The sequence below is a fragment of the Tachypleus tridentatus genome, chromosome 1 (genome assembly GCF_004210375.1).
Source record: "Tachypleus tridentatus isolate NWPU-2018 chromosome 1, ASM421037v1, whole genome shotgun sequence".
Classification (NCBI taxonomy): domain Eukaryota; kingdom Metazoa; phylum Arthropoda; class Merostomata; order Xiphosura; family Limulidae; genus Tachypleus; species Tachypleus tridentatus.
In genome coordinates this window covers 60,872,951-60,899,131 of record NC_134825.1, presented here as the reverse complement: position 1 = coordinate 60,899,131, position 26,181 = coordinate 60,872,951, and the positions used below count along the sequence as shown (strand labels likewise).

The following is a 26,181-nucleotide window of genomic DNA, read 5'->3' as shown; positions in this document are numbered from 1 at the left end:
CAAAGTATTCAATATAAAATTAAGCTGAATAGACGGCAACTGCCCGTTGTACAAACATAAGTGTAGAGGACGACGGCCATTCAACTTAGTGTCATCAATTCAGCATAGTTTACACTGACGTCATGCATGTGCAACCAAAACCTTGTCACTGAATCAACAGTGAGAATTTTCAATCTCAGTGTTCTTGGGGTAATTTTAACACAAAAAACATGATCTATACCAGACTTTGTAAACTTCCGTAAATAACAGTAAATAATATGATTAAACGGATCCTGGGAGTAACTTTATGAATACAACAAACACACTTGACTTGTTAAGAAATCAGAAACTTACAAAGGAGTCGAACGTGCCATTTATCATTATATATATCCCAATCTGCAACTGTTATCAACACTATATATATCTAAATACGCAATTGTTATCAATACTACATATGTCTAAATATGCAATTGTTATCAACCATATACATATACAAACACCCATAATCTTTCCACAGTTCAAAAACAAACGTCCATGTGTGTGAAATGTACGTATGTGTGTGTGTATACATTACTTGCAAAGTAAAATTAATAAAACACAATATTAAACGATTAAAACTGTTTTGATTAATAAAATAAAATAACATTTTACCAAATTCAAGTTTTTCGTCAAAGTATGTCGTCTGGTTTCTCACTGTTTACAAGCAACTTATTAAATGTTATTGTTACAACTCCAACACTTCTCTCGTAAGTAAATTTTGTTTTTTAATCACCGAACGGTTTTATCTGTAAAAGTGGGATTTTTTGTATACAGAAAGAGCCTCACTTTCTTTAAATTGCCAACAAATTTATACTCGGTTGATTCCATTAAATAATCACCAGATAATTCTGCTCGCACACCGAAATGACTCTCACTGAGCAAAATGGTTATACCGTTCACAAGCTTACGTAATCGCTAGTTCATTTTTAAAACAACACATACTTACACCATATACTTGTCTTAAAAAAACCAAAACAATCACCAGATGTTATAACTCTTCTACAACACATGTTCACAACTTCTTAAAATGCATTAAATTCACTGAATGACTCATTTCGTAAGTTTAAACAGCCTTTCTCGGTACTCGGTACCACCCTGGAATAGACACTTGCAAGAAAACCCACTTCTGAAAACCACGTATGTTTATTATAAATCAGAAAGTATAAACTAATGAAAAAAAAAACATTCACGAGTGGAGAAATGGAAAAATTAATTTCTGGGTGTTTCGCAACAAAATTTGTCTAAAAACGTGATATAAAAAGAAAAAATGCAACTACAGCAAAGATCGGATGAAAGGAGAGAACGAATGCCCCCCCTCGATTCGAGTAAAATATGACAAATTACTTAAAAACTGGATATTCCATAGAAAAAAGTGTTTGCAATTCTGTAATTATGAAAGCAGTTATTTTAGTTGTTTCCTATTAACTTATTTCATAATTTTTCACTAACATGTTCTTGCACTAACATTGTTTATTATATTATTTTTACGATAAATATTTCGTATATTACATAAAATCACTCGTATTCGTGTATAGTTAACAAACAGTACTGAACTGCAGTTGACTTATTTATGAGTTCAGTTGTGAGCTCCTCTCCTTATAATGTCTCCAGGGTACCTCAAGTCCTTAATATGGCCGTGATTTGCTTGTTTTCGTTTTTTTCAATTTCGCGCAAAGCTACACGAGAGCAATCTGTGCTAGCCGTCCCTAATTTAGCAGTATAAGACTAAAGGGAAGACAAGTAGTCATCACCACCCACCGCCAACTCTTTAGCTACTATTTTACCAACGAATAGTGGAATTTACCGTTACATTATAACGCCCCCACGTCTGAAAGGGCGAGCATGTTTGTTGTTACGGGGATTCGAACCCGTGGCCCTCGGATTACGAGTCGAGTACCTTAACCCACCTGGCCATGCCGGGCTGGCCGTGATTACAGTATAATACAACATGAAAGTAGGGCCGTTTAACATAACGATATCCGAAAAACATGGTCACGTGATCAACTATCTTGCCCAACTCTTCGTACTTTTAATTTCAATAACTATTTTTGATGTATTTATGAACAGCGCAGTAACCTTTAGTTCTAATAGCTTAAGCAATAAAACGTAAACATGATTTTTCCCTCTTACTAATGATGAAGACTGTTGTTATAAGCCACCCACGTTCTTATACAAGTCCGTGAGAGTACTGTATAAGCACTCCCTACTTCCAGGTCAAAGTGCATCTTAAATGCGACATCGTCTCATTCCGCACTTCTCATCGAAGCAAATTACTCACATAAAAATGTAGCTAGCAAATAATTTAGCTAATTTCATAAAATAGTTTAAGAGTGAACATACCATGAAACTGTGATTCTAACATTAATCATATATTGCTATAATATATAACATAAAAATTAAACAACATGAATACGTTACATTCCCCTTTTGAAGTGATGATTACTTTACTTATTATGTTATGATTTTCATGAATATACACCTATGTAGATTTCGTGAATGTTTTGTATATAGTACTTAAATAGTTCTGCACAACTAACTTTATCCAAAGACAGCAAATCTTTTTTTCCTTATATTTAACTTTATTTACATTATCTTTAAAACAATATTACGTTGTTCGTGACGATCTGCATATTAACAGTGCAATTTTTGAGGGACATTTATGTGCTACACACACAAACTAGATATAAATGATAAAAAGTAGTTCATCAGTTTATTTCACACCATACTCGCCCTTGTGGCCCGGCATGGCGAGGTGGTTACGGCACTTGACTCGTAATCCGAGGGTCACGGGTTCGAATCTTTGTCACATCAAATATGCTCACCTTTTCAGTCGTGGGGTATTATAATGTTACGGTCAATCCCACTATTCCTTGGTAAAAGAGTAGCCTAAGAGTTGGCGGTGGGTGATGATGACTAGCTGCCTTCCCTCTAGTCTTACACAGCAAAATTAAAGACGGCTAACGCAGGTAACCCTCGTGTAGCTTTGTGCGAAATTCAAAACAAACGAAACTAGCCCTTGTACTGGATGAAAGACGTCATCGGCACTGGATAAAAAAATACAGTGTGGTTGAAAATATTTCTTTACTATCACTTATAAGTTGTGATAAACAGTCACAGGGGCATTTACCATTACCACAGAAACCTGTCTCATTGTCATGGTAAATGGAAAGGAAGCGAAATAAACACAAACCTATACACTAGCGTTTATCAAATACAGAATGGGAAATACTATAAAATGTTTTATGGACCGTTAGACTTTAGTGATCGTGACAATTCAGCTAACTTTACCAAGAGTACTATATAAATCTAGTGACTTTGGGGTAGTGTTTATCATGGCCGTCAAGAGTTTTCATGGGTCTCGGGGAATGACTGGCATCTGCCCTTTCCCAAACAATGAAAAAGCAAGCCGACACAGATCATCCTACATATATCCAACTTCGTAGTATACGCATCAGCCAATTAGGAAACAGCATTATAGCACGTGGGATGCAATCACTTGATGATAAAACGAAACAGAAGCTTCAGTAATAATAACAACAGATGAATAATGCAGTTACAACACGACAAACTACAATATTAATGTTTTTCCAACAATTACATACCGACTTGCAAAGTTTTTATAATGCTGTAGTCTTTTTTTTTTAAATTAGCTCGTGATTGAATATGTATTCATATTTAAAGTTTGTTTTGTTTTTGAATTTCACGCAAAGCTACTCAAGGGCTATCTGCGCTAGCCGTCCCCAATTTAGCAGTGTAAGACTAGAGGGAAGACAACTAGTCATCACCACCCACCGGCAACTCTTAGGCTACTTTTTTACAAACGAATAGTGGGATTGACCGTTACCACGGCTGAAAGGGCGAACATGTTTGGTGCGACAGGTATTCGAACCCGCGACCCTCAGATTACAAGTCGAATGCCTTAACCCACCTGGCCATGCGGGGCTCATATTTAAAGTTCTGTACCAGTAATGATAAATGACAATACATTTATTCGCACTTTTTTTTTACTAAACAGAACTGTCTAAAAAACGCTGTCACCTCCAGATAGTTATTCTTACAGTTGTCTGTACAATCTAAAAGTGCATTCAGTTACTTCTAGAGCAAATATTTCTTTCTTATCTGATTTTTGTGTGTGTCAGGGTTTGGTATATAAGAGCTGGGATTCTTCTACGTTAGGTGTCTGAGACTTGTTGGCGATAAATTCAGATAATAAATGTACAGCACACAATCTACTTGTTTTATAATAAGATACTCAAAAATACAAAAATCCTATACACTATGTAATATCACGGTTTTATCTTAAACTTTTGTCAACAATCCACACAAACTGGTTCAGTTACTTTATAACCCAACTGACAAGACGAATTATTTTTATCTACTCCGTTTCTTATTAAACAATTTGTAATAAATTCACTTACATTACCCCGTGGGTTAACACAATTGTATCCAGAAATTTAAATAATTTTCTCATTTTCGTCAAAGTCCACACAGGCAGGTACAATTATTTTAGAACATCCTTCGGCAAGACAAATTAATTTCTTTATCTCTCTTAAACCGTGAAACTCTTTTCAGGTTCGCCTGTACGGCTAAATAAGAATCGCGCAGTTTAACTTCACTTTCATTAACTTAAGGCTTTCTGATTTTACTTATTTTGTTGGTTACCAGAGTTGTATCCAGAGCTTTAAATAACTGTCGCTTTTTGTTGTTGTTAAAGGTCCACACAGGCTGATTCAGTTACTTTAAAACCCAACTGAAAAGACAAATTAGTTTTCTTATCCTTTTGTTACAATACAGCTGTGAAACATATTACAGAAATCATTCACGCAGGCTAACTTGACATAACAAGAAAAACTTTGAAGCTTCGAGTACGATGACGTCAACAATGTTACTAGAGCCTAGTACAATTAAACTGCATACACAACGTGCGACTCTTACAGAGAAACTTGTCATAACTATTACTTTTAAAATAATTAACTTTTAACACTTTTTTATGAAAATGAAATTAGCATTAAATATTAAATCACTAAATAATAACTATTAATCTAAACTGGGTATCCAGCAGTTTGTTTATTGTTGGCCTACTCTTTTAACAAAAATAGTGAGATAGACCGTTGGAGTATAACGGTTAAATAAAAATCACGCAGTGTAACTTCACTTTCATTAACTTCGGCGTGCACATTCGGTGGCAGTGATTTAAAGCCGTAACCCTCAGTTTGCAAGTCCAGTGCCCTGACCACCAGCCTGCGCCAAATCTTAAAATTATACATTGGAAGAAACTGGTGCGACTTGTATACCTAAGTGCGATATACAAAGTAGCATATCGGCTACATAAGCAAACAACGACGTGTTTAATACTAGCAATCTAATAAACGTCCAGTACCTTAAACACTTTAAAGCATTTTCTTCGTTTACTTCGTATTTCATTTCCCACAATCCTTGTTGTTCATTTTTAATAAATGAAAAAAGAGCATGCTCCTGATTTCCAGGTTAAACATCGGTCTTTAACCACCATTACATTTTACCTAAATTTTACAGTTAAAACAATCCACACGAGTAAAAGACCTATAAGCATAAGACACACTTAATCCTATTCATAAATATTCTGTTATATGTGTACAAACTTCGTTTTAAACATTAAATGTATCCAAGTTTTGCCAGTTCTGTTGGCCAGGTAGGTCAACAACACATACATTAAATTAAATTAATTAATCACTTTCCTGGCCGACTCTCTGGCAAAGGTCATAGCCTGAGCTAAAACTGTAGCCAGTAATCCATATCGATCATTAACCTCACGAACATCCCATGCCTAGAGAACATGCCATTACATAATCCACACAGTTTATAAATGCTATTTACTTTTCTTTTTCATACTGATCAAAAAAAGTTCAGAAACTGAATTGTTTTACCAAAAACAAATTCTTTTCACCGAATGCTCATTGTTCCATTTTTATCGTAACGTACACATTCAAAACTGATTTGACTTGTAGAAAAAAAAAAAATAGAATTTCACTTCTGCTCAGTGTTACGAATTGAAAATAATTATAAAATATATTACAGAAGCGGTAATAACAAAAACGAAATGGAAGAACTTGAAATAATTTAGGTGGGCGACAACGTTACACTCACAAAGGGCATATTCCAAATCCTCCAATACACTTAATCTGTTTGGCATTCCTAAATTTGTATCTTATTTCCCTCGTGGCGGTAGATTCATGTAGTAGAATCGATGTAACCAACAAGGACACGTAAACTGATAAACTATATTTTATTTTTCAATAAAGAAATACGATCTTATGGCATATGGGTTTTAAAATGTACACTGTAAACCGTACATGTGGAAGTGCTCCACGATAAAGGATGTTTTTTTTTTAACAAGCAAAGGATACTTTCCAACACAGGACAAGATTATACAAACTGGACATCTACGTACTTCAAATATCAGAAGCTGACTAGTTTCGTTTATTCAAACCATAAATCATTATCAGATAAATAGGAAAGCCTTTTTTTCATATGAAATTTCTGATGTTGCAGAGTTTTTATAGAAAAATTCACAAGTACTTGAGATTTTAGATGTATAATGAACTGAAACTAAAACAAGCAGTCGATTTTATTGGTACGGAACTTAAAAAATTAAAATAAGAGTAGGTAAATGTTTTCTAAAAGTAAACTTCATATTTTAATATTACCAACACAATTACGTACCGATGTATCCACAAATGAAAGATTATGATCCTGCTATTTTCAAAAATAGATTTAATAATTGTGTTTCCATTTTAAATATTTCAAAAATTGTTTGGTTTGTTTTCAATTTTCGCAAAGTTACACGAGGGTTATCTGCGCTAGCCATACCTAATTTAGAAGTGGGAGGGCATTAGAGGGACGGCAGTTAGTCATCACCACCCACCGCTACTATTTTACCAACGAATATTTGGATTGATTGCACATTATAACGCCCCAACGGCTGAAAGGGCGAGTATGTTTGGCGTGACGGAGATTCAAACCCGCGACCCTCCGATTACGAATCGAGTGCTTTAATCTACTGGCCATACTAGGCCTTTCAAAAATTGATTAATATAATTTGTGTCCTGGAAAGGTGCTCAACTTGTAATTGAGCGTCGATGGTTAGAATTTGATCGTCAAAGTAAACTCTAGGGCCTCAAGGTACGGATTGTTAAACATTTCTTTTTTGCAGTGACAGGACGCAAACCACAGGTTCACAGGCCAATATGAGACCATAAAATGATTTTGAAACATTATTTGAAACAGTAACATTTTTCCACCTTCTAATACATCAGATATCCATTGCATCATGACCACACAGTCACGATGAACTGGTATAGTGAATAATGGATTGTGGTTTGGTTTGTTTTGAATTTCGTGCAAAACTACACGAGGGTTATCTGCGCTAGCCGTCCCTAATTTTACAGTACAAGACAAGAAGAAAGGCAACTAGTCATCAACACCCACAGCCAACTCTTGGGCTACTCTTTTACCAACGAATAGTGGAATTGACCGTCACTTTATAATGCCCCCACGGCTAAAAAGGTGAGCACGTTTGGTGTGACGGGGATTCGAACCCGCGACCCTAAGATTACGAGTCAACTGCCTTATTTACCTGGCTGTGCTGGGCCAGTGGATTATGACCACATTGCCACGATGTGCTGGTATGATAAACATTGGATTCTAACTACATTGCTACCACGTACTGGCAAAACAAACATTCGATTGTGGCACACTGCTTGATGTACTGGTATGGTAAACACAGGATCGTGACCACACTGTCGCAAAGTACTGATATGGTAACAACATATACCTTTTTATAATATTTTTGTGTACATGAAAGTTTATAATAAATGTTATAAAGTGTTTTCACGAACTTAAATAAGATGTACCACAACAAGAAATACGTATAACGTCAATAACAAGCTAACATAAATAATATTTAGTTATAAACAAAACTTGTACCTTTGTCGATTACTTTGGCTTCACTTATCCTTATGAATATTATTTTTAATTCCACACAGTAATTTAAAATACATTTTCATTTTGTTACCAAACCTAAATAAGCTAGATGTATTACGTTTTCTTTAGCCTGCTTCAGAAGAGATTCATTTGATAAATTTCGATCCAAGCTTATCGAAGGATATTTGCACCAGTTGCTCCTAATTTAAAAGTGATAGATTAGAGGAAATACAACCACTAACACCGCTCTCAGTCAACTCTTTGCTACTTTTTACCAACAAAAGGGCAAGCATATTCGGCAGAGGGTTTCGATCTCGCGACCCGCAGATAATTAGTCGAGCGCCCTAACCATCGAGTAATATCAGGTCGAAACGTTGAGAAAAAACAATACAAAAATCAAATGGGCTCAAGTTCACAGACCTAAGGCAGGTACGTGACTGTAGTAGCAAAGAATCAGATAGAGATCGTGTGTGTTTGAATGAGGCACTCAACAATGGCGATGACTAACATTTGAATGGTTAAAGTAATTTGTACTGCTTCATAGAAGATGTGTTTTAATGACTAAACATTTTATAACCTTATAAGGACACATATTAAAGAAGAAAAAATGTATAAATCCCTAATGACCTCATTAGAAGCTAACTGCATATCGTACTTTCTGAAAAGTAATCATTGATTCATTTAACTGTTCAAACAATTGGGCCTTGAAATTTAAAGCCGAAAAAATATTTTAAAAAATGAATGTGCGCCATACTTTAATGTCTTACTTCATCACTCTTCTCGGACAAAATCCTGAAAAAATAGGGCATGTACCCTGTCAAAAAGTTTCAGTTAGCACATAAGCAATTACAGTTTATTTGTTGTTTTTTTAATTTCGCGCAACACTGTACGAAGGTTATTTGCGCTAGCAATGTAAGAGTAGACGGAAGGCAGCTACTCATCATCACCCACCGCCAACTCTTGGGTTACTCTTTTAACGACGAATAGTGGAATTGACCGTCACATTATAACGCCCTCACAGCTGAAAGGGCGAACACGTTTGGTGTGATGGAGCAATTACAGTAATCGTGACAGCCAACTCTGGGTGATACATAAAACACACACACACTCACTCAAATAATGGATAATCTCTACAGAAAGATTGTTTTTGTGAATGTCATGCGAAATACCGGACAATACACATATTTTCTAACAAAATAGTACATAAAAAGTTTTATTGTAGAAACAAATATTTCAAACGGAGTTGAAAGCGCAAGTTTATAAAGACAAATTTAGTGCATAATGGATGGTGAAACATTAAAGAAGTCAAATATCAATTTTCAGGGCAAACATCCTTTAATTTTAAAACACTTCATGCAGTCTTAAATAAGCAAATAAAAGTCGTTCTAAAGAAGAATACGTTTTAAAGCTGGAGTTGCTTTCTTCAAAATGTCGTCATCAGGCAGGTGAGGTGGCAGGTAAAACTGTCTACGTAGGGGCAGCTAGAACTGTTATTTAAATATTTCCTTAACAGGTCGTCAAAACTTTACAATACGGTGGACAGCAGATAAAACCAAACTATAGTTACCGTACTCGCAATTTCATATTTCTATTTCTTAGATAATTTTCTATAAATATATTTTGTTTGTTTGTTTGTTTTTTGAATTTCGCACAAAGCTACTCGAGGGCTATCTGTGCTAGCCGTCCCTAATTTAGCAGTGTAAGACTAGAGAGAAGGCAGCTAATTACCACCACCCACCGCCAACTCTTGGGCTACTCTTTTACCAACGAATAGTGGGATTGACCGTCACATTATAACGCCCCCACGGCTGGGAGGGCGAGCATGTTTGGCGCGATGGGGATGCGAACCCGCGACCCTCAGATTACGAGTTGCACGCCTTAACACGCTTGGCCATGCCAGGCCCATATATTTTGTTGTTATTCTGTACTGTAATAATGTAATATAGTATTTATGTAGGGATGATGCAAATACTATCCTCACTATCTTGTTTGCATTCTTTTTTTTAAGTAATGATTTTAGCTGTCCCTACATTTACTTCCTTTTTTATATATATAATGGTACTTACGTATTTTTGGCTATCAGAAGTGCAATGCCAAATTTAGTCACCCAATAAGGTACTGCCTGGCAAAATTATAAATTGGATGATGGGTTAACAGAATCATGAGTTAAGATTGTACATTATGCCTAGTAGTGGTCATCCCGGATTTATAACGTTAAGATTCGGGGTATAGTTCTACGCAGATAGCCAATTTTGTAGCGTTACAATAATAAAGAAATATATTCTTAACCGTTAATACACGTTTTACTTAAATGAACTATTTGTATTTAGAGTAAAGCCACTAAGGCTACTTGTCATTATCCCTAAATCTGATCAACTGACCTCAGCAGCAGTCTATTACCAACCAATTACACTAAGAGATTAATTGTCACTCTTATAACATACCAACAGCTTATACTGAAGACAACATTTTGTGGTATCGCATGAATTCAAACCCTATTCTCCAGCTTCGAAATCCTGAACTTTACTAAAGGCGTAACTCACGCTCTTAGAATAGGTAACCAAAATAAGAAATATTTTGTACCTGTACGCACGTGCGCTCATTTTCTGTAACATAATAAAAAATTAACCCCTAATGCAATAACAAACCTTTTGCAAGTTAAATTGTTTCTTAGAACAAAACCACATTGGTCTAGCTACTGTCTACACCGCGGGGAATCGAATCCTGAATTGTAGTGTTGTAAGTGCATAAACTTACCACTGTCCCATCAGGGGACAATAGATTAAACTAGTACATAATTACTGTACTCACAATTCTATATTTCGAATTGCATTTTTAAATTTTTCTTTATTAGATCATTTTATACAAATATTGTTATTATTTTGTATTGTAATTAATTAATACAGTATTTTCTAAAATTTGACACAGGTTCTCAAAAACACCGCGAGAAACTACGGAGATTGTTCGAGAAATTCGTGGCACGACTAAAGCTGGAATGTCCGATTTTTCTCAAAATTTAAGTTTAAACCTTCTTATGAAATGAGTAAACAACACGTAACATATAATTTAACAAGCTTATTTTGTATTGTGAAGTTTGAAAGAAAGATATAAGAAGCGTCAGACGTCATGAAGATGGAACTTCGTACCGTGATAAAATAGTTTATTAAAAAGAATGTAACATTACAAGAAATCAATCAAGACAAGGAAACAACATTAGAAAAAAGTTTTTCCAGCATATCAAAAAGTGGTGTGTTGAGTTTAAGTACGGTTTAGAATCATGTGAAGATGATCCGAGATGATCATAAGAGAATCTGCATACTGAGTTCATGATCTGGTTATATAAGATAGAAGAATTACCATAAGGAAGTTAGCAGAGGAAGCATGAATCTGTAAGAGTATTGTGGCAAGCATTTTTAGTTACAGTTTGGACATGAGTAAATTAGTGTCAGATGGGTTCCAAAAATGTTGCCACCTAAACAGAAACCTATCTGAATTGTTAAAAGCGAACATCTACTCCAAATGTTTTTTCAATAGATTCCCAACTATGAGCTTATTACTTCGATCCAGAAACAAAAATGATACTAAGTTTGCGATGTAAACACCAAAGTTCACCCATCTCAGAAAAGTTTGTCACAACTCTCTGCTGGGAAGTTCATGGCGTCATATTTTGGGGATACCAAGGGCGTTTTACTAGTTATTTGAAAAGGGTCAAACCGTTACAGGAGATTACTGTGCATTTTTAATAAACAATTCAAGTCAAGAAATAAAAGAAAAGAGAAGATGGTTGTTCAAAAAAGGGTGTTCTCTTCCACCTGGACAACGCTCCAGCTCACGAATAGCGCGTTGCTTTGAACGTTATCCAAGATAGTGACTTCGAATGACTCAACAAGTTGTGAGTAATGATGATTTCTTACATGCCATCCAGTCTTTCAGAAGTACATAGAGGCCTTAGAACTCTGCAAGTGCAAGTGTATAAACTCGGGAAAAGAGATTATGTTAAAATACAAATCAAAGTTGAGCCAGTGTCTTTTTACTTTAATAGTTGTCGGGCCACGAGCTTTTCGGACACTCCTCTTAGACTTATTTAAGTCTGCTGACAGTCATTCAATGGCAATGTCAGGGTGTGATTATTCTAGAGAAGGCGTTTGCAACTTGTTAGTGATAAATTCGAACAATAAACAAACAGCACACAATCCACATGTTTTAAAATATATTCAAAACAAGTCAAACGTGTGTACAAAAATTCTTTACACAGTTGATATCACAGTTGTATCAACAACTCTAAATAATTCTCTTTTCTTGTCAAAAGTCCACTGTCTCATTCAATCACTTTAGAATCCAATTGACAAAACTAAATATACTCTTCAAAACAAGAAACGCAAAAGGGATATTTTTGTTATTTTAAAGAGAAATATATGTAATAACGTTACAAGCTCAGAGTATGTGATGTTACACGTGTTAAGGCACTGATTGTCAGACCAAAATGACAATAAAAGTTGTGCACTTTGAAAACGGAGGAAAACATCGGATTTTTCGCCAAAACGCATGCGTGTCTAATAAATTTGTTTGAGAGATCTGCATGTTCTGCAAGTGCAACATGTGCGAAATCCCTATAAAAGTGACGGGTTCTCATTTTCCATAGCTCAGTGTTAAGCCACCGACACGCAATAAGTTACGCCAAGACTGACTGAAGCACAACGCAACAACGCCATTGGTCGCTGGAAGCAGGCGAATCTCGATCAGATGTTGCCAGAGCTGTGAATGTCCACCCAAGCACCTTCACAAGGCTATGGAATCATCACCAACAACATGGATCAACTCGTGACCGTCCATGATCTGGCAGACCTCGTGTGACTACGCCCGCACAAGATCGCAACATCCGGTTACGTCACCTTCGGGATAGGACCACCACTGCGACGTATACTGCCTCAACCATACCAGGGCTGCGTAGGATTTCCGATCAGACCGTACGCAACCGTCTACGAGATCCTTAGGCTCCATGTGCAACCCATCATGGTGAACGTCAACGACGTTTTTCAACATGACAACGCCCGTCCTCACACAGCCTGACTCATCACTGTCTTCTTAAGACACCACAACATCAACGTTCTTCCCTAGCCCTCCAGATCACCAGATTTAAACCCCATCGAACATCTTTGGGACGAGTTGGACCGACGTCTGCGACGGCGACAACCTCAACCGTAGACTCTACCTCAGCTTGCAGCAGCTTTGCAGGCTGAGTGGACAGCTATTCCACAGGATGTGATTCGTCATCTCATCGCTTCCATGGGCAGGAGATGCCAAGCAGTTATTGATGCTCACGGGGGCATACTCGTATTGACGTTGAGTGACGTTAAACTTCACCTAGTGAGCGTGGACTTCACCTTTGCAGACTTTGGATGTTCAGCAGTGAATGTGCAAAGTTTCACACATGTCATACAGAACTACCCGGAATAAACATGTTAACAATTTGTCTCATATTTTGCCTTTTGCGTTTCTTTTTTTGAAGAGTATATTTTACTCTACTCTTATCACAATAGTATCAGTAAATAATTCACTTATACTACCCCGCCGGTTACCATAGTTGTATCCTGAACTTTAAAATAATTGTCTCCTTTTCGTCAACGTTCACACAAGCTGGTTCAATTACTTCAGAACACCTTCTGACAAGATAAATTATTATTCTTATATCTGTCAAACTGTGAAACACTTTAAATATCGACTCTTACAGCTAATCATTCACATGCCGGCTAACATCACGTTTTCTAGCTTTTTTCTGACTGAACTTTCACTTTTTTCTCTGCTTCTTTATTTCTAATTGACTTGTACTCATTTGGTCGTCTATATTCGTATGTTGATTACTGAGGCTCAGAATATTCTATAAACTACGCGAGCGGTGGTGCTGTATATTCCACAATATTCATTTAAGGTAACAAGAAAAATACTGAAGGTTCGTGTAACTTGGCGTCAACAATGCTACAACAATTGAACCACACACACCTCGTAAGACTCTTAAGTTACGCAACCAAACTTGTCATAAATATCACGTTTAAAATGATAAACTTTTTAACATTTTTTTTTATATAAAAAAGTAATTAAATATCAACTCACGAAATAAATTAAACAATAACACCTACATCAAACAGTCTTGCATATCCAATAGGCTAGTCACGATTAAACAATTACCTGCTGCCCCGCTTGGTGTCATTAGGTGTGCGTTATTGAAGCACAAAACCACACAATGGGCTACCTGTGTTTTGTCTATCGCAGGTATCGAAACTCTACCTTTAGCCTCATATTTACTTGCTGAACCATCGGGAAGAAGAGCATCGTTTTGTATATATACATATCTTAACATTCAAAGTTTGTTTATCACTATACAATATTGTATAACAAATCAATAACTGCTGGGCACACAAAAAATACAGTGAATCAGACAAAAAAGTGGCGAACAATATTTTAAGAAATGGGACCCCGGTGATATAGCGTGAAGTCTACAAATTTACAACGCCAAAATCACGGATTCAATTCCCGTCAAGTGAACACAGCAGATGGCCTTATGTGATTTTTCTATAAAACACACGCACATTTTAAGAAACATTTTCCAAACAAATATGATAAAAAAAAAGGAATATTCACCGTCTTAGCCGAGAACTCAATTTAAATAGAGATTACAGGGCATTTCGTCATGTAACAGTTTCTCGATCGATCAGTACTCAGGGTTTAATAATAAATAAGCAAGAGTTTTGGCTACTTCACTGGACAAGTCTGCCAACAACCAATAGATACACTTGAACTATGGTTGTTTACTTTTGGTAATTATTTCTCTATCTTACACATATGTAGCTCTGATAAATCGTACAATTGTACAAACAAAATAACAAATTTACGCTTCATCCATGGACGTGTCTTCAAATAATAATAATGAAAAACAAATTTTTCATCAAAATAACTATCAGTTATACTCAATTTTCTTTCTACTTCTGATTGAAGATAGAAGGGCATATTATTGCTCCTTTGCTAGCTAATAAAATAAATCAACTAAGAAATAAAAAAAAATTCATATTAATGCATTGCTATTATTATTAAATAACTGGGTAAAATGTATGCAACACATAATATGCCTCGTAAACTTCCCATACCTCATATTATATACTCTGCTTGCTGTATCTTTACACAATTTATATGAAATCTTGTTTGTTTCATTGTTTCAATTGAACAAGAATTCTCTGAAACTTCTCTACTTTACTTCACGTACCCCTACACGAATCAATCTTTCGGAACCAAGGCTCTTCTGTCCTCCGAGATACATTTATAAATGAATAATCTAATTTTAAATGTCATATCACTATGCATTCAGATAATTCGACAAATCCACGTGAAGATAGTAAACAGTCATGATACCACTAACACTGCTACCGGTCAAGCCATTCAGCAGTTACACTGATATACAAGATCAAATCATCATATATTAGAGATAAGAGACAGAAATTTAAAACAGTTAAGAGAGAGATGTAATACTCGAAGAATTAAATCATAAATAAATCAGATTGAAGACGAGATTAGTGAAACAACTGGAGACGTGAAGAGATATTACAATAACAAGACTGAACACGGACAGACAAGTTGCAATGGCAAAAATTAAGAAGTATAAAAAGACATCAACGAGATAGAAAATATCATCACTAAGACAGGATTGGTTTTGTTTTTGAATTTCACCAAAAGCTACATGAGGATTATCTGCGCTAGCCGTCCCTAATTTAGCAGTGCAGGACCAGAGGGAAGGCAGCTACTCATTACCACCCACCGCCATCTCTTGAGCCACTCTTTTACCAACGAATAGTGGAGTTGACCGTCACATTATAACGTCTCCATGGATAAAAGGGCGAGCAGTTTGGTGTGACAGGGATTCGAACCCACTGGGGCAGGAAAGAGTATCAATGGCGAAATAAAACATTTGGAAAACGCATTACTATATGTAAAAGATTAAATCAACCACGCTTCTTTATTCAAAGTAAACGTAGCCTGTAGCAAATATTATTGTAGAAATAAATTACTTCTTATCGTTACAAGAACTGGACTTAGCATTCTTTTTAACATATACCCCAAAAGAACTCGCCCAACGACAGAATACGTCACTTAGAATAACCCCACCCAGAGCATGGTAATTATAATTTATATATGAGTGTGTAGTACTGCGTACACATGCATATAATACAACGTTGTGCTGTATCAGGCTTACGACAGGAATATTTTGGAATTAGCATATAATTCACAGATACAACACGCACTTGCTATTAAGAAACAACTGCACAATATTTACTAAAGTTCAAAGATTAAAACCATATTACTTGTGAACACCTATCCTAGCTCGGTTTCGAATTTTGTTTCAGCAGAAGTCAACAAAACTTGACCATAATCCAACTACAACTGCAGTTGAAAAGTCTATACAGATTCTATCATTTTAAGTGTCGTAATATTTCTCCAGATTCACGCTGGCAATCATCTCCAGTCTAAAGACCGACTTACGATAGCAGCCGAATGGTGCATCTCAATTTAATAATCAGGTTAGTCTTCGACCTATCATCAGTTCCATTTTATTTATTTAACCACGGTATATGGTAGACGCTCTTCTTGTCACTACTGGAAGAAATGCCTCATGTACCCTCCTACAACTTAAATCTTGAACTACCTGTTATTAACGAGTATCTAAGTATCTGCGAGTTAAAAACCCACAAGCAGAAATATGATAAGAGTCTAACCCTCAGATAAAAGATGATTGTTTGTAAACGGTTGATAACCTCAACCGTAATAAAACAAAAAAAGAGGGCAAAGTTCAGTGCCAACGACAAACTTTTATATAAAAAGACTGTAGACATGATAACCCATCCAGCAGGTGACCTTCTACAGATTCAACCTCTCATTTAGTAAGTTATTCATTGCGTCGAAAAATTTACGAAGAACCTAAGCCAATTTGATTTTTTTTCTATATAAACACGCAATACAACCACATAATACATGACGTAAGATACATTCTAATTTACAATATGCAGTATATCAAGATCTACTGTTTGGCGTTTACACTGAAAAATATTTTTAATCAAAGTTCAATATGTCAGTTAATCTGTATTAGAAAGAAACATAACTACGACAGCTACATATACCAGCACCAGCTTCTAAAGGTAACTTACATGACACTCTTTGTTGTATTTATCTTTATACTGAACAGCCAATCACCAGCAAACGTCTAAAGCGGCGGCCTTTTTTTTAAAAAAAAAAAAACTTAACAGATTTGACAATTAAAATGCTCGAATCGTAACGAAATGCACTTGTAACCCGTTCGGGTAAGGGAACAGTGTTTTGTAACTTTCTAGAACATTTGTAACAATAGATAAGTGTCTTTATGGAACAAATTATGTTCGATCAGAAGCATGCGTCAAAAATTATCGCCTCGCTGTGCTCTAGGATACCCAATAAGAATCTCCATGTGCCCGAACGCAAAACTGAATGAAACACTACGTAGTTTTGTCGGTTTAATAATGTTCGTTTAACTTTTTTCATAGATTCAATTTACATTTTTCTTCATGTTCATTAAAAACCGAGCGTGAAAGGAACAGGTAATACATAGACTTATCTTTTTCGGTTGTTTTAATCTGGCTTATAATTTTCGTCCTTTTTATATACATACAGCTCAACGCGTTTAGGGCAGTAACGTTCCACAAAATATTGAAAGTATCTTTTAAGTAGAAACTGTAGTTTTCAAAGTTTAACTTTCAGAGAATTAGCTTTTTTTTTCTATTCGGTTAACTTAAGTTTTAACATATTCTTTGTTAGTTTTTATTAAATAAACAATACTAGTTGAAGTAAGTTATTTTTAGTTACTTTTTGACTGTTACTGAGATGATATAGTGCATTTCGGTACTTTTCTGTTTAGGCCTTAGGGAGCTTGAAAACTAACTACTACTCTTTTATACTAGTCACAAAATGCTATCAGGAAGAAGTTTGAGACCCTAAAGGCTTTATCAGTATGTTGTATGAACGCGGAACTTATCAAAGAGGGCGTGCACAGTTTACTAGTGCTGTCCTCAGTTACCTCTCTTAAACATAGGTCGTTATATCCTTCTATTAGCGGTCTCACTCCGTTTACCTTACTGCAATAAGACAGAATAAAACGTGTGACGTAGTTCCTGTATAATGTTCGTATGGCCGTACACGTTTATACTCTTGTCCCTAAGAAATGTACACGGCAACGGTCAGTGTCAAACTCTCTTCCTGTTGACCTGAAGATGGCCTAGAAAGGTCGAAACATTGTTCTCTTCTTATCAATAAAAGTGTTAACACCCATACCAACCGTTGGGATACATTTTTCTTATAAGTGGGTTTTTCGTCATCAAGAATGGCTAGTCTTGTTTCAACGACAATATACTTAATGTCTAACAATTCGACATTTATAGAAATAACTTCTTAAACTATAAATATGACAATGTTTTTAAAATATTTTGCCATTTATGGAGGAATCTTTTATTTCCACGTTTCTGATTTACAATACCAGAAAAATATTTAATTTTTACAACTTGTTTGTTTTTATGATTTGGGTATTTCTATTATTTATTTTTTAAACTGTATAATTAAACACATTTCACCACAGTGCAATCCACTAAAACAACTAATATTTGTTTTTAAGCACAAAGCTACAAAATGGGTTGTATGCACTGTGCCCACCATGAATAGGTAAATAATTTTAACACAAGCCCTAGATCTTACAGCTAAATCACCAAGGGCATTTCTTACTACTACTTGCAAATAATTAATATAACAGTATTTGAAAAAGTAACAACTGAAATTTGAAATAAAAGTTAATGGATACCATTCTGTGGTATTTTCGTTAAATAATGGTAATACAAAGGCAGATGTAATTTATAAGATAACAGGGTGTACACACAAGTTTTTTTAATGGCAAGAGAAAAGGAATGGTTAAACCAACAAATACAAATGTCAATTTATTAAGAAACAACCAATGTGCATAGTGTATATTGTACGTATTTTGAACAGCAACAGATTAAAACAAACTTAAGCAACAGTTTAAAAAAATCTAAGTGAATTAGTTAAAATAACAGAAATAAAATAAAACTACTTTTGAAGTTAAATGAAGACCCTACATTGTGTTGTAGTGAACTAGTTTAAGTTAACATACACAATTTACAGAGTTAAGAACTTGGAGAGGATAAAATAAAGATCACAAAACTGAAGCAAAAGTGAAAGGAACATATAATTCAAAGCTTAACATTCAACCAAAAATACAAAAGATTATATTCTTCAGGTAGTTTTTTATATATCTTTTCTCTTGGTAAGAAAATAGAAATAAAAAAATTCTGGATTGACATTTCTTATTCTCAAAAGAAAACTGATATTTAACAAATGCTAAAAATGTCTGTTGGCTAGTAAATTGGGAAATATACTTGATCAGTCAACAGTGTAAAATGTTGGATTTCTATAAAAAAAATGATCCAGGCCATTTGGTGAAATAGTCTGTTATCACCATGAGGCATTTATTCTCACTTTTAGACTGTAACAGAAGACCAAGCACATTGACAGCAACTCTTTCAAGTGGTGTTCCCACTCAATTAAGCCTCAGCCTTATTTTTGAATGAACTAGTAAATGACTAGAAACATTACTAGCAATGATGACCTAGGGCAGAGTGGGCATACCAGTTTTTCATAGTTTGCCTTTTATTCATCATTAAAACTATTTATTATTAGTCTTAACGATCATTGTAGTTCTTCTGAAAAAGTTATGACAATTATTTCACACACACACAGTTGAAACTTCAGGACTGCTATCAGCAACAATATTTTTCTTTAAAATGAACTTTAACCACATTATAATTGATTATTTAATGCAATAAATGTTAATAAATACAAATATATCTAAGCCTCAAGTCCCTGGATCAATAACATCTATATTTATATGCAAAAACGGCTCGTTTGGGTTGAGAAAATATTTTATATAGAAGAGCGAACAACGTTTCGACCTTCTTCGGTCATCGTCAGGTTCACAAATAAAATATTTTCTCAACCCAAATGAGCCGTTTTTGCATATAAATTTCTCAACAAGTGGGTTTCTCCGACATCACTGAATAACATCTATAGTACCCCATTGCTCATAGCATCTATAATACAAAAAAAAATTGTTAAAAGTATCATTTAAATAGTGTAAACACTAGAAGTCAACAGGCTTAACATTTGTGTTGATCATGGAAAAAGTAAGATCAATGTAGAAACAAACTATTTACAGCTTATGTTACAGCTATTTTATTACCACTAATGACAAACCACTTGGGCACAGTATTTATAACCATACTACTGACAAAACTGCATTGCAGAGGCCTGTTAATTACCTTGGCAACACACCAGACCAGTTGATCCTATACTCTTAACATAGCAAGTTCTTGATAGTTAGCCTAGATATGCCATGCAGCTCAAATGTGTATTATGACATATGTGTAAGACATAAAGAAAAGTAAAAACTGAATATACAGATATATAAACAGGTACCTATACTGCAAACATCAAGTATATTAAATCCTGATATTCATACCATATGTACCCATGTACAGTTTATCACAGAAACATCAAAATTAAATAACAAGCATAGAAAACTTGCAAACAACAGGAGACCATTTGGTTCTTTTAGGTTGTCTTTGCTTGTACACTTTGGAGAAAAGTTTGAATTTGAACACATGCTTTATTTTCAAGACATCACTGATTCATCTCTTCAGCTACTGCAAATTGTTAATTTGCACTACTGCTGATGGTTAATCATTTTTTAAATTAATAACCCTGTTACAAAACAACTTGTGTTTTTTCATTATATCCTTTTCAGAACATAGCACAAAAGAAGCAAAAGCCTTTATTATATTGATTGAAAAGAAAATGCATTAAAGATATTTTTTTATAAATATAAAATAATCCATCCCTGGAATCACTCTAGCATTTCTCTAAAATATTATAAATTCTTTTCAATAAGTCAATATCTTTCATAAATACAGAGACCAAAACTGTACACAATAATCCTAGTTAATCTAACATAATTTTTCCATAACAAAAATTTAATTTCCTATGCATTACCAGTAAATGTTTGTTTGTTTCTTTATAGTCATTAAAAAAAAGCCTTTTCTTAAAAATTTTCATTTAACATTTCATAGACATCATTCCTAAATTTATTAGAAAATACTTGTATCCAAAAAAACATTATTTATTTTTACTTGTTTGTCAGTAGTATACTGAACTTGAAAAATAATGCTAAATGTACAATGATGCTTTCTTATCAGTTTTTGATAGGAAGGATGTTGGCTGGACTTCTGAACCTGAGAACTTGTTTGGAGACATTGTTTCAGGAGTGTGCAGTAAGGATTAGGGTCTGAAGCTTAACAGATATAAATCTAAGCATTTGGAAATAGATAAGAATCTTGGACCTGATCATGTCTGCCATAGGGTTTTAACTGTTACTTCAGTTCTAATAGATCATTGGACAGGAAAGAGGACAAGTGTCAGAAGACTGGAATGTAGCCAATATTACTCCAGGTTTTTTAAATGTGGGATAAGCATTTTCCAAGAAGCTTTATGCCAGTTACTATAGTTTGGTTTTGCTGTCAGGAAAATTGTGTTTGTGTTTTTTCTCATAGCAAAGCCACATCGGGCTATCTGCTCAGCCCACTGAGGGGAATCGAACCCCTGATTTTAGCATTGTAAATCCGGAGACATACCGCTGTACTAGCGGGGAGCCTGTCAGGAAAAAGTTTAGAAAATCTGAGAAAAAATTATTTGCAGGATCACTCGATTAAGTTCTTTTGTCAGTCAGCCAGCATAGCTTTGTAAAGGAAAGATCGTGCTTTACTAACTTGTTAATGTTTTGAGGTTATTTATCTGGAAACTGGTTAAGAATGCAGCTGATATAAAAATCTTATACCTGGATATCTGACTAACTGAAATGATGGTGCAAATTTTTACAGTGAAGTTTGTACTAGATAAATGTCCTTTAATGATAAAATTATGTATGTCAGTAAACAAAATAAAAATTACACATGTAATTTATACAGCAGTCCTCTTAATTTTGTGCATGAAGAAAAAAATCTCAAGAGTATCAGTCAATATAATTATTAAACATTCTGTTTCAAGTGGTAAAGCTAAGAGAATTGTTTGCTGTATATACAACAGGGAGTAGATACATAAACATTAACTAGAAGTCCCAAGAGATAATATTTTCATTGTAAGAGACTTCTTGACATCCAACAATTCTCTTACCTAAATGTTAATTATCTCATTGTCTCGTTAGATATTTAATAGAAAGAGTAGAGGACTTAAAAACAACCTACACAAGACCCTGAATATTAAGAAATGTGATTAAGAACCACATAAATTACACTAAACATGTTATTCAAGGGCAAAATATTAATTACCATATAAAACTTTGTTTGCCACATTAAATAAGAGATATGTCAACTGTTTTTATTTCTTTTGAGCACTGGTTATAAAAATTTATCCAATTTCCAAGACTTTGTTAAAGCCAACATACTTCAGTAATATGCATAAAGTTACACTCTGCAATTTTAATTTTGAGCTAAAACTTGTTACAAAAAATGAAGATTACTGGGGGAGGAGACCTTGAAGTTTTGGACTTTTTCAATCTAGAGAAAAAAGCATTAGAAGAACCCACAGTCAAAGCTTCAATATTGTTAAGGACTTTGAAATCTTTCCAGGACATTTCAGATACAGAATGAAAATTGAAATACAACATTTTATGGCTGTGTTTGAAGGTTCATTTTCTAGTCAAGAATTTCAAGATGATTCTAATCATTCAAAGGTTCAGCAGAAATAATTCAAGCAGTGTCAGATTTTTTTTTACTTTTGTTAACAGAAACTGTCTGATAATGTATGAAAAGTGATATAAATGCCACTTGAATCAAAACTCCAATCTTTGATTTGTATAATAACCATTCTTTAACCAAAAGTTTATATATTAAACACTATCAAAACACTATACTTAGCAGGTTTTTCATCCTTTGGAGCAGACTATTATGGTGGAGTACAGGAGGGTATACTTAGTAGACAAACTGTTTCAATAAAATGTACTGAAAACCTAGTGTACAATATACGTGTTATGGCAAAATAAGTATGAAACAGTTTGACCCTGATAAAGAAAGGTCTACTTTTTGAAAACACTCTGAATGAAGGGTTTCATACATTTGTAATTATGAGATATGGAATATATGCTGACACTAATAATTTTAATGCTAAAAATATGAGAAATAGTGAGCTTTTACTTGCCCTCCATATAAAAAAAATATGTTTATTTAATCAACAATGAAGTTAAAAAGTAACTGATAACAAGACTTGCTCCTGTACCTTTTTGTTAATGGTTCAAAATTACCTTCCAACTGAACTGTTATTGTTACTCTGTTCTGTTTCAATGTTCATTCATTGCTATATTTATTAGGTTTGTTTAATTAATCAAAAATTTTATGTTAAAGGGGCTCTATGATTGTTAATCTGCTTTGAACTGTAATTGTTTTACATTAGCTAGCTAGAGTTCTTTTTATTGATCAAAAACAGTGTTTGTGTAATATAAAATTACTTTATATACTTATAAAGTCTTCCAGATAGCATTTGTACGTATTAAATGTCAAATAAAAGGGTTTCAATCAAATATAAAATAGTAGTTACGATGATGTCATCAGTAAATTATGCAAGGCCATACTAATGAGAGTTCCAACCCTCATTTGATAATGTGTTTCAAACTCAAAGGTCAAAATCTGTTCTTTAATACATCTGTACAACTTTGAACAATGAGGATAATTGGTTTAAATTTTTAGTACCTTAGAGTAAATGCAGAATTGTTTTTTAACAGACTTTTTTTTGTTAGAATTACAAATTTTTAAAATTTCTTGATTAATGATGTAGCAAAGTGTCATTTAAATTTATATAGATAAGTATGAGGGTATAAAGAGCTACATTTAAAAACAGGGTAAATGTTATTGTAAGCAATAATTCATATTAGTGAGCTGAATAGCTCTTTGCCTTTAGTTTAAATGTTATCTGTTCTTTCAAGCAAATGTGCACAGATACAAGTTTTATAATTTTGGTTAACACATCATCTGCAAAAGAACTTCAACATTGCATTTTACCAAAGTCCACTACTACTAAAAATAATACAAACACCTAATATGTTTTATTGACCCATTCCACTGCTTTTGAATAGTACATGTACATATTAGTTATTTCTTCAAGAAACAAAATGAGGAAATTTTTCAGCTTTTGTCTTTAAAATCACTTTATTGCTTCTTCAAGCGTACTTGCATTGTATTAAAACACACTGAAGGAATAAAGATCTATACACAATTTTTTTAGTTAATGGTTTATATAATGAAATAGTATTTAAACTGTTTATTAACTAAATTTATATGCATATTAATCATTCAATACAATTACTTTCTACTGTTTTTTGCATCGATATATACTGGTGATATAGTACATAAAATATCCTCTATCATTAAATTCAGTTGTGTTGACAATTGGGAATGCTAATGCTAATACACTTATTACAGTTATAAAGTAATTTGTAAACAACTCGTCTAAACTAAACGAATATACTTTGAAAACTTTTTTTTTTCAACTATCAGTGTAAGTTCAAACTTTCACCAATGGAAATGGACTGGATATGACAAGTTATGATCACTTTAGCTTATTCGTAAAATTAAGAATATTTTTTTATATTTACGACTTAAATCAATGACTGCGATTTTTTTTTAAATGCTATTAATCACTTAAAACCGGAAATATATCCACATTAAGTCCTATTCTGTGATTTTTCTAACTCTCTTACCTGCTAAAACAGTATCACTGAGATCATATTTTTGGGCATTTTTTGGAAATTCTTTTAATTTTCTTCCACAAAGTTTCAATTCTCCAGTTAACTGTGCGTCTTCAAGAACTCTTTCTAAAGTTTTGGTTAACTGATGATTACCACTCCGATTTGATAATGGCAATGCACATACCGCCATAATTAAGCCGAAACTTTCAAAAATATCACATCATAATCTTAACATTTGTTTACCAAGAATATAACCAACATTTCTAAGTACGCTACTCCATTTCACCTATAATCTAGCCCATTCCTGATTACATTTGCTCACAAATATCGCTGAGGATGCCGGGAGATTTTCAGGGTTTCCGGAGGAAAATACTCTACCATGGCGTCATCTATTGCGTATTGAACAGATAAGAACAACAATAGAGAAAAAATAAAATATAAATTTAACTAACCTTCTTACAGTGCAATGTTTTCATTTATTATATATTTTATGGTAAATACACCAAACATATCAAATAAATCACTACCATCTAATTTACAAATGTAGAAATGTATTAATAATATAATATTCTGAGAGAAGTGCTATAATAATTCTATTAAATTACAATTTATGAAGGAAAGTATTGTTTATTTTATAGCAAATCCACATTGGTTTATTTATTTTTGTGTCAGCCGCAACGGACCGAGAACCGGATTTTGGCGTTACAAATTCGCAAAATTAAAACCGTCCAATGAAAAACATAAATGAAAGAAGGGAGCGAAAACCTAAAATGTCTGGAAGCATGAGTTTCACGTGTTATTTCGTATCAGTAACAACTTGAGCACGTTGCGACATCTGTTAAAGTTATTTCATTTTAATGCTTAGTTGTGACATAATATAAAATGGCAGGTAAATTACCTGCGAAATTTTAACTGAAAACAATAACTGCATAAAACAGTTTCACACCCAATGTTTTGAGCTATCATCTGCATGTTTTTGTCAATATTCAAGTAAATCCTTGCAGTGAATTCTAAGATATTCTCAATATGACCTCAACATGAAAAACAAAGAAAGTTGGGAAAGTTTCAAAATTTGAAAGTAAATTCTTCTCTTGAACGACCATTTGATTGCTAGTTCCAGTCTTCATATATATCTGTGTAGTCAATCCTATTAAACTGTAACTAGTTTTCCAATAGCGTGACGAATAACAACTAGCTAATCTTAGGGATTTTTTTATTACGGGTTGGGAACCAACACCAGGTAGTATGTAAATATTCCATGAGTTTCTATCGAACGAAATACCGACAGTAATTCAAATGAGAACAGTTCAACAGTTGGCATTAAAATGTCT

The 26,181-nt window shown here is 34.1% G+C and overlaps 1 protein-coding gene across 3 annotated transcripts in view; it reads right to left on the bottom strand.

Moving 5' to 3' along the window:
- Positions 1–25,188, bottom strand: part of LOC143249777 (DISP complex protein LRCH3-like) — an 86,305-nt gene extending 61,117 nt beyond the window's left edge. For 2 of the 3 annotated variants that reach the window (XM_076500181.1, XM_076500191.1), the window contains exon 1: positions 24,863–25,188. In XM_076500181.1, the coding sequence (XP_076356296.1) occupies positions 24,863–25,040 (178 nt within the window). In that variant the 5' untranslated portion in view covers positions 25,041–25,188. The remainder of the gene's footprint in view (positions 1–24,862) is intronic. The other variant, XM_076500201.1, reaches the window with a different exon arrangement.
- Positions 25,189–26,181: the final 993 nt, after the last annotated feature.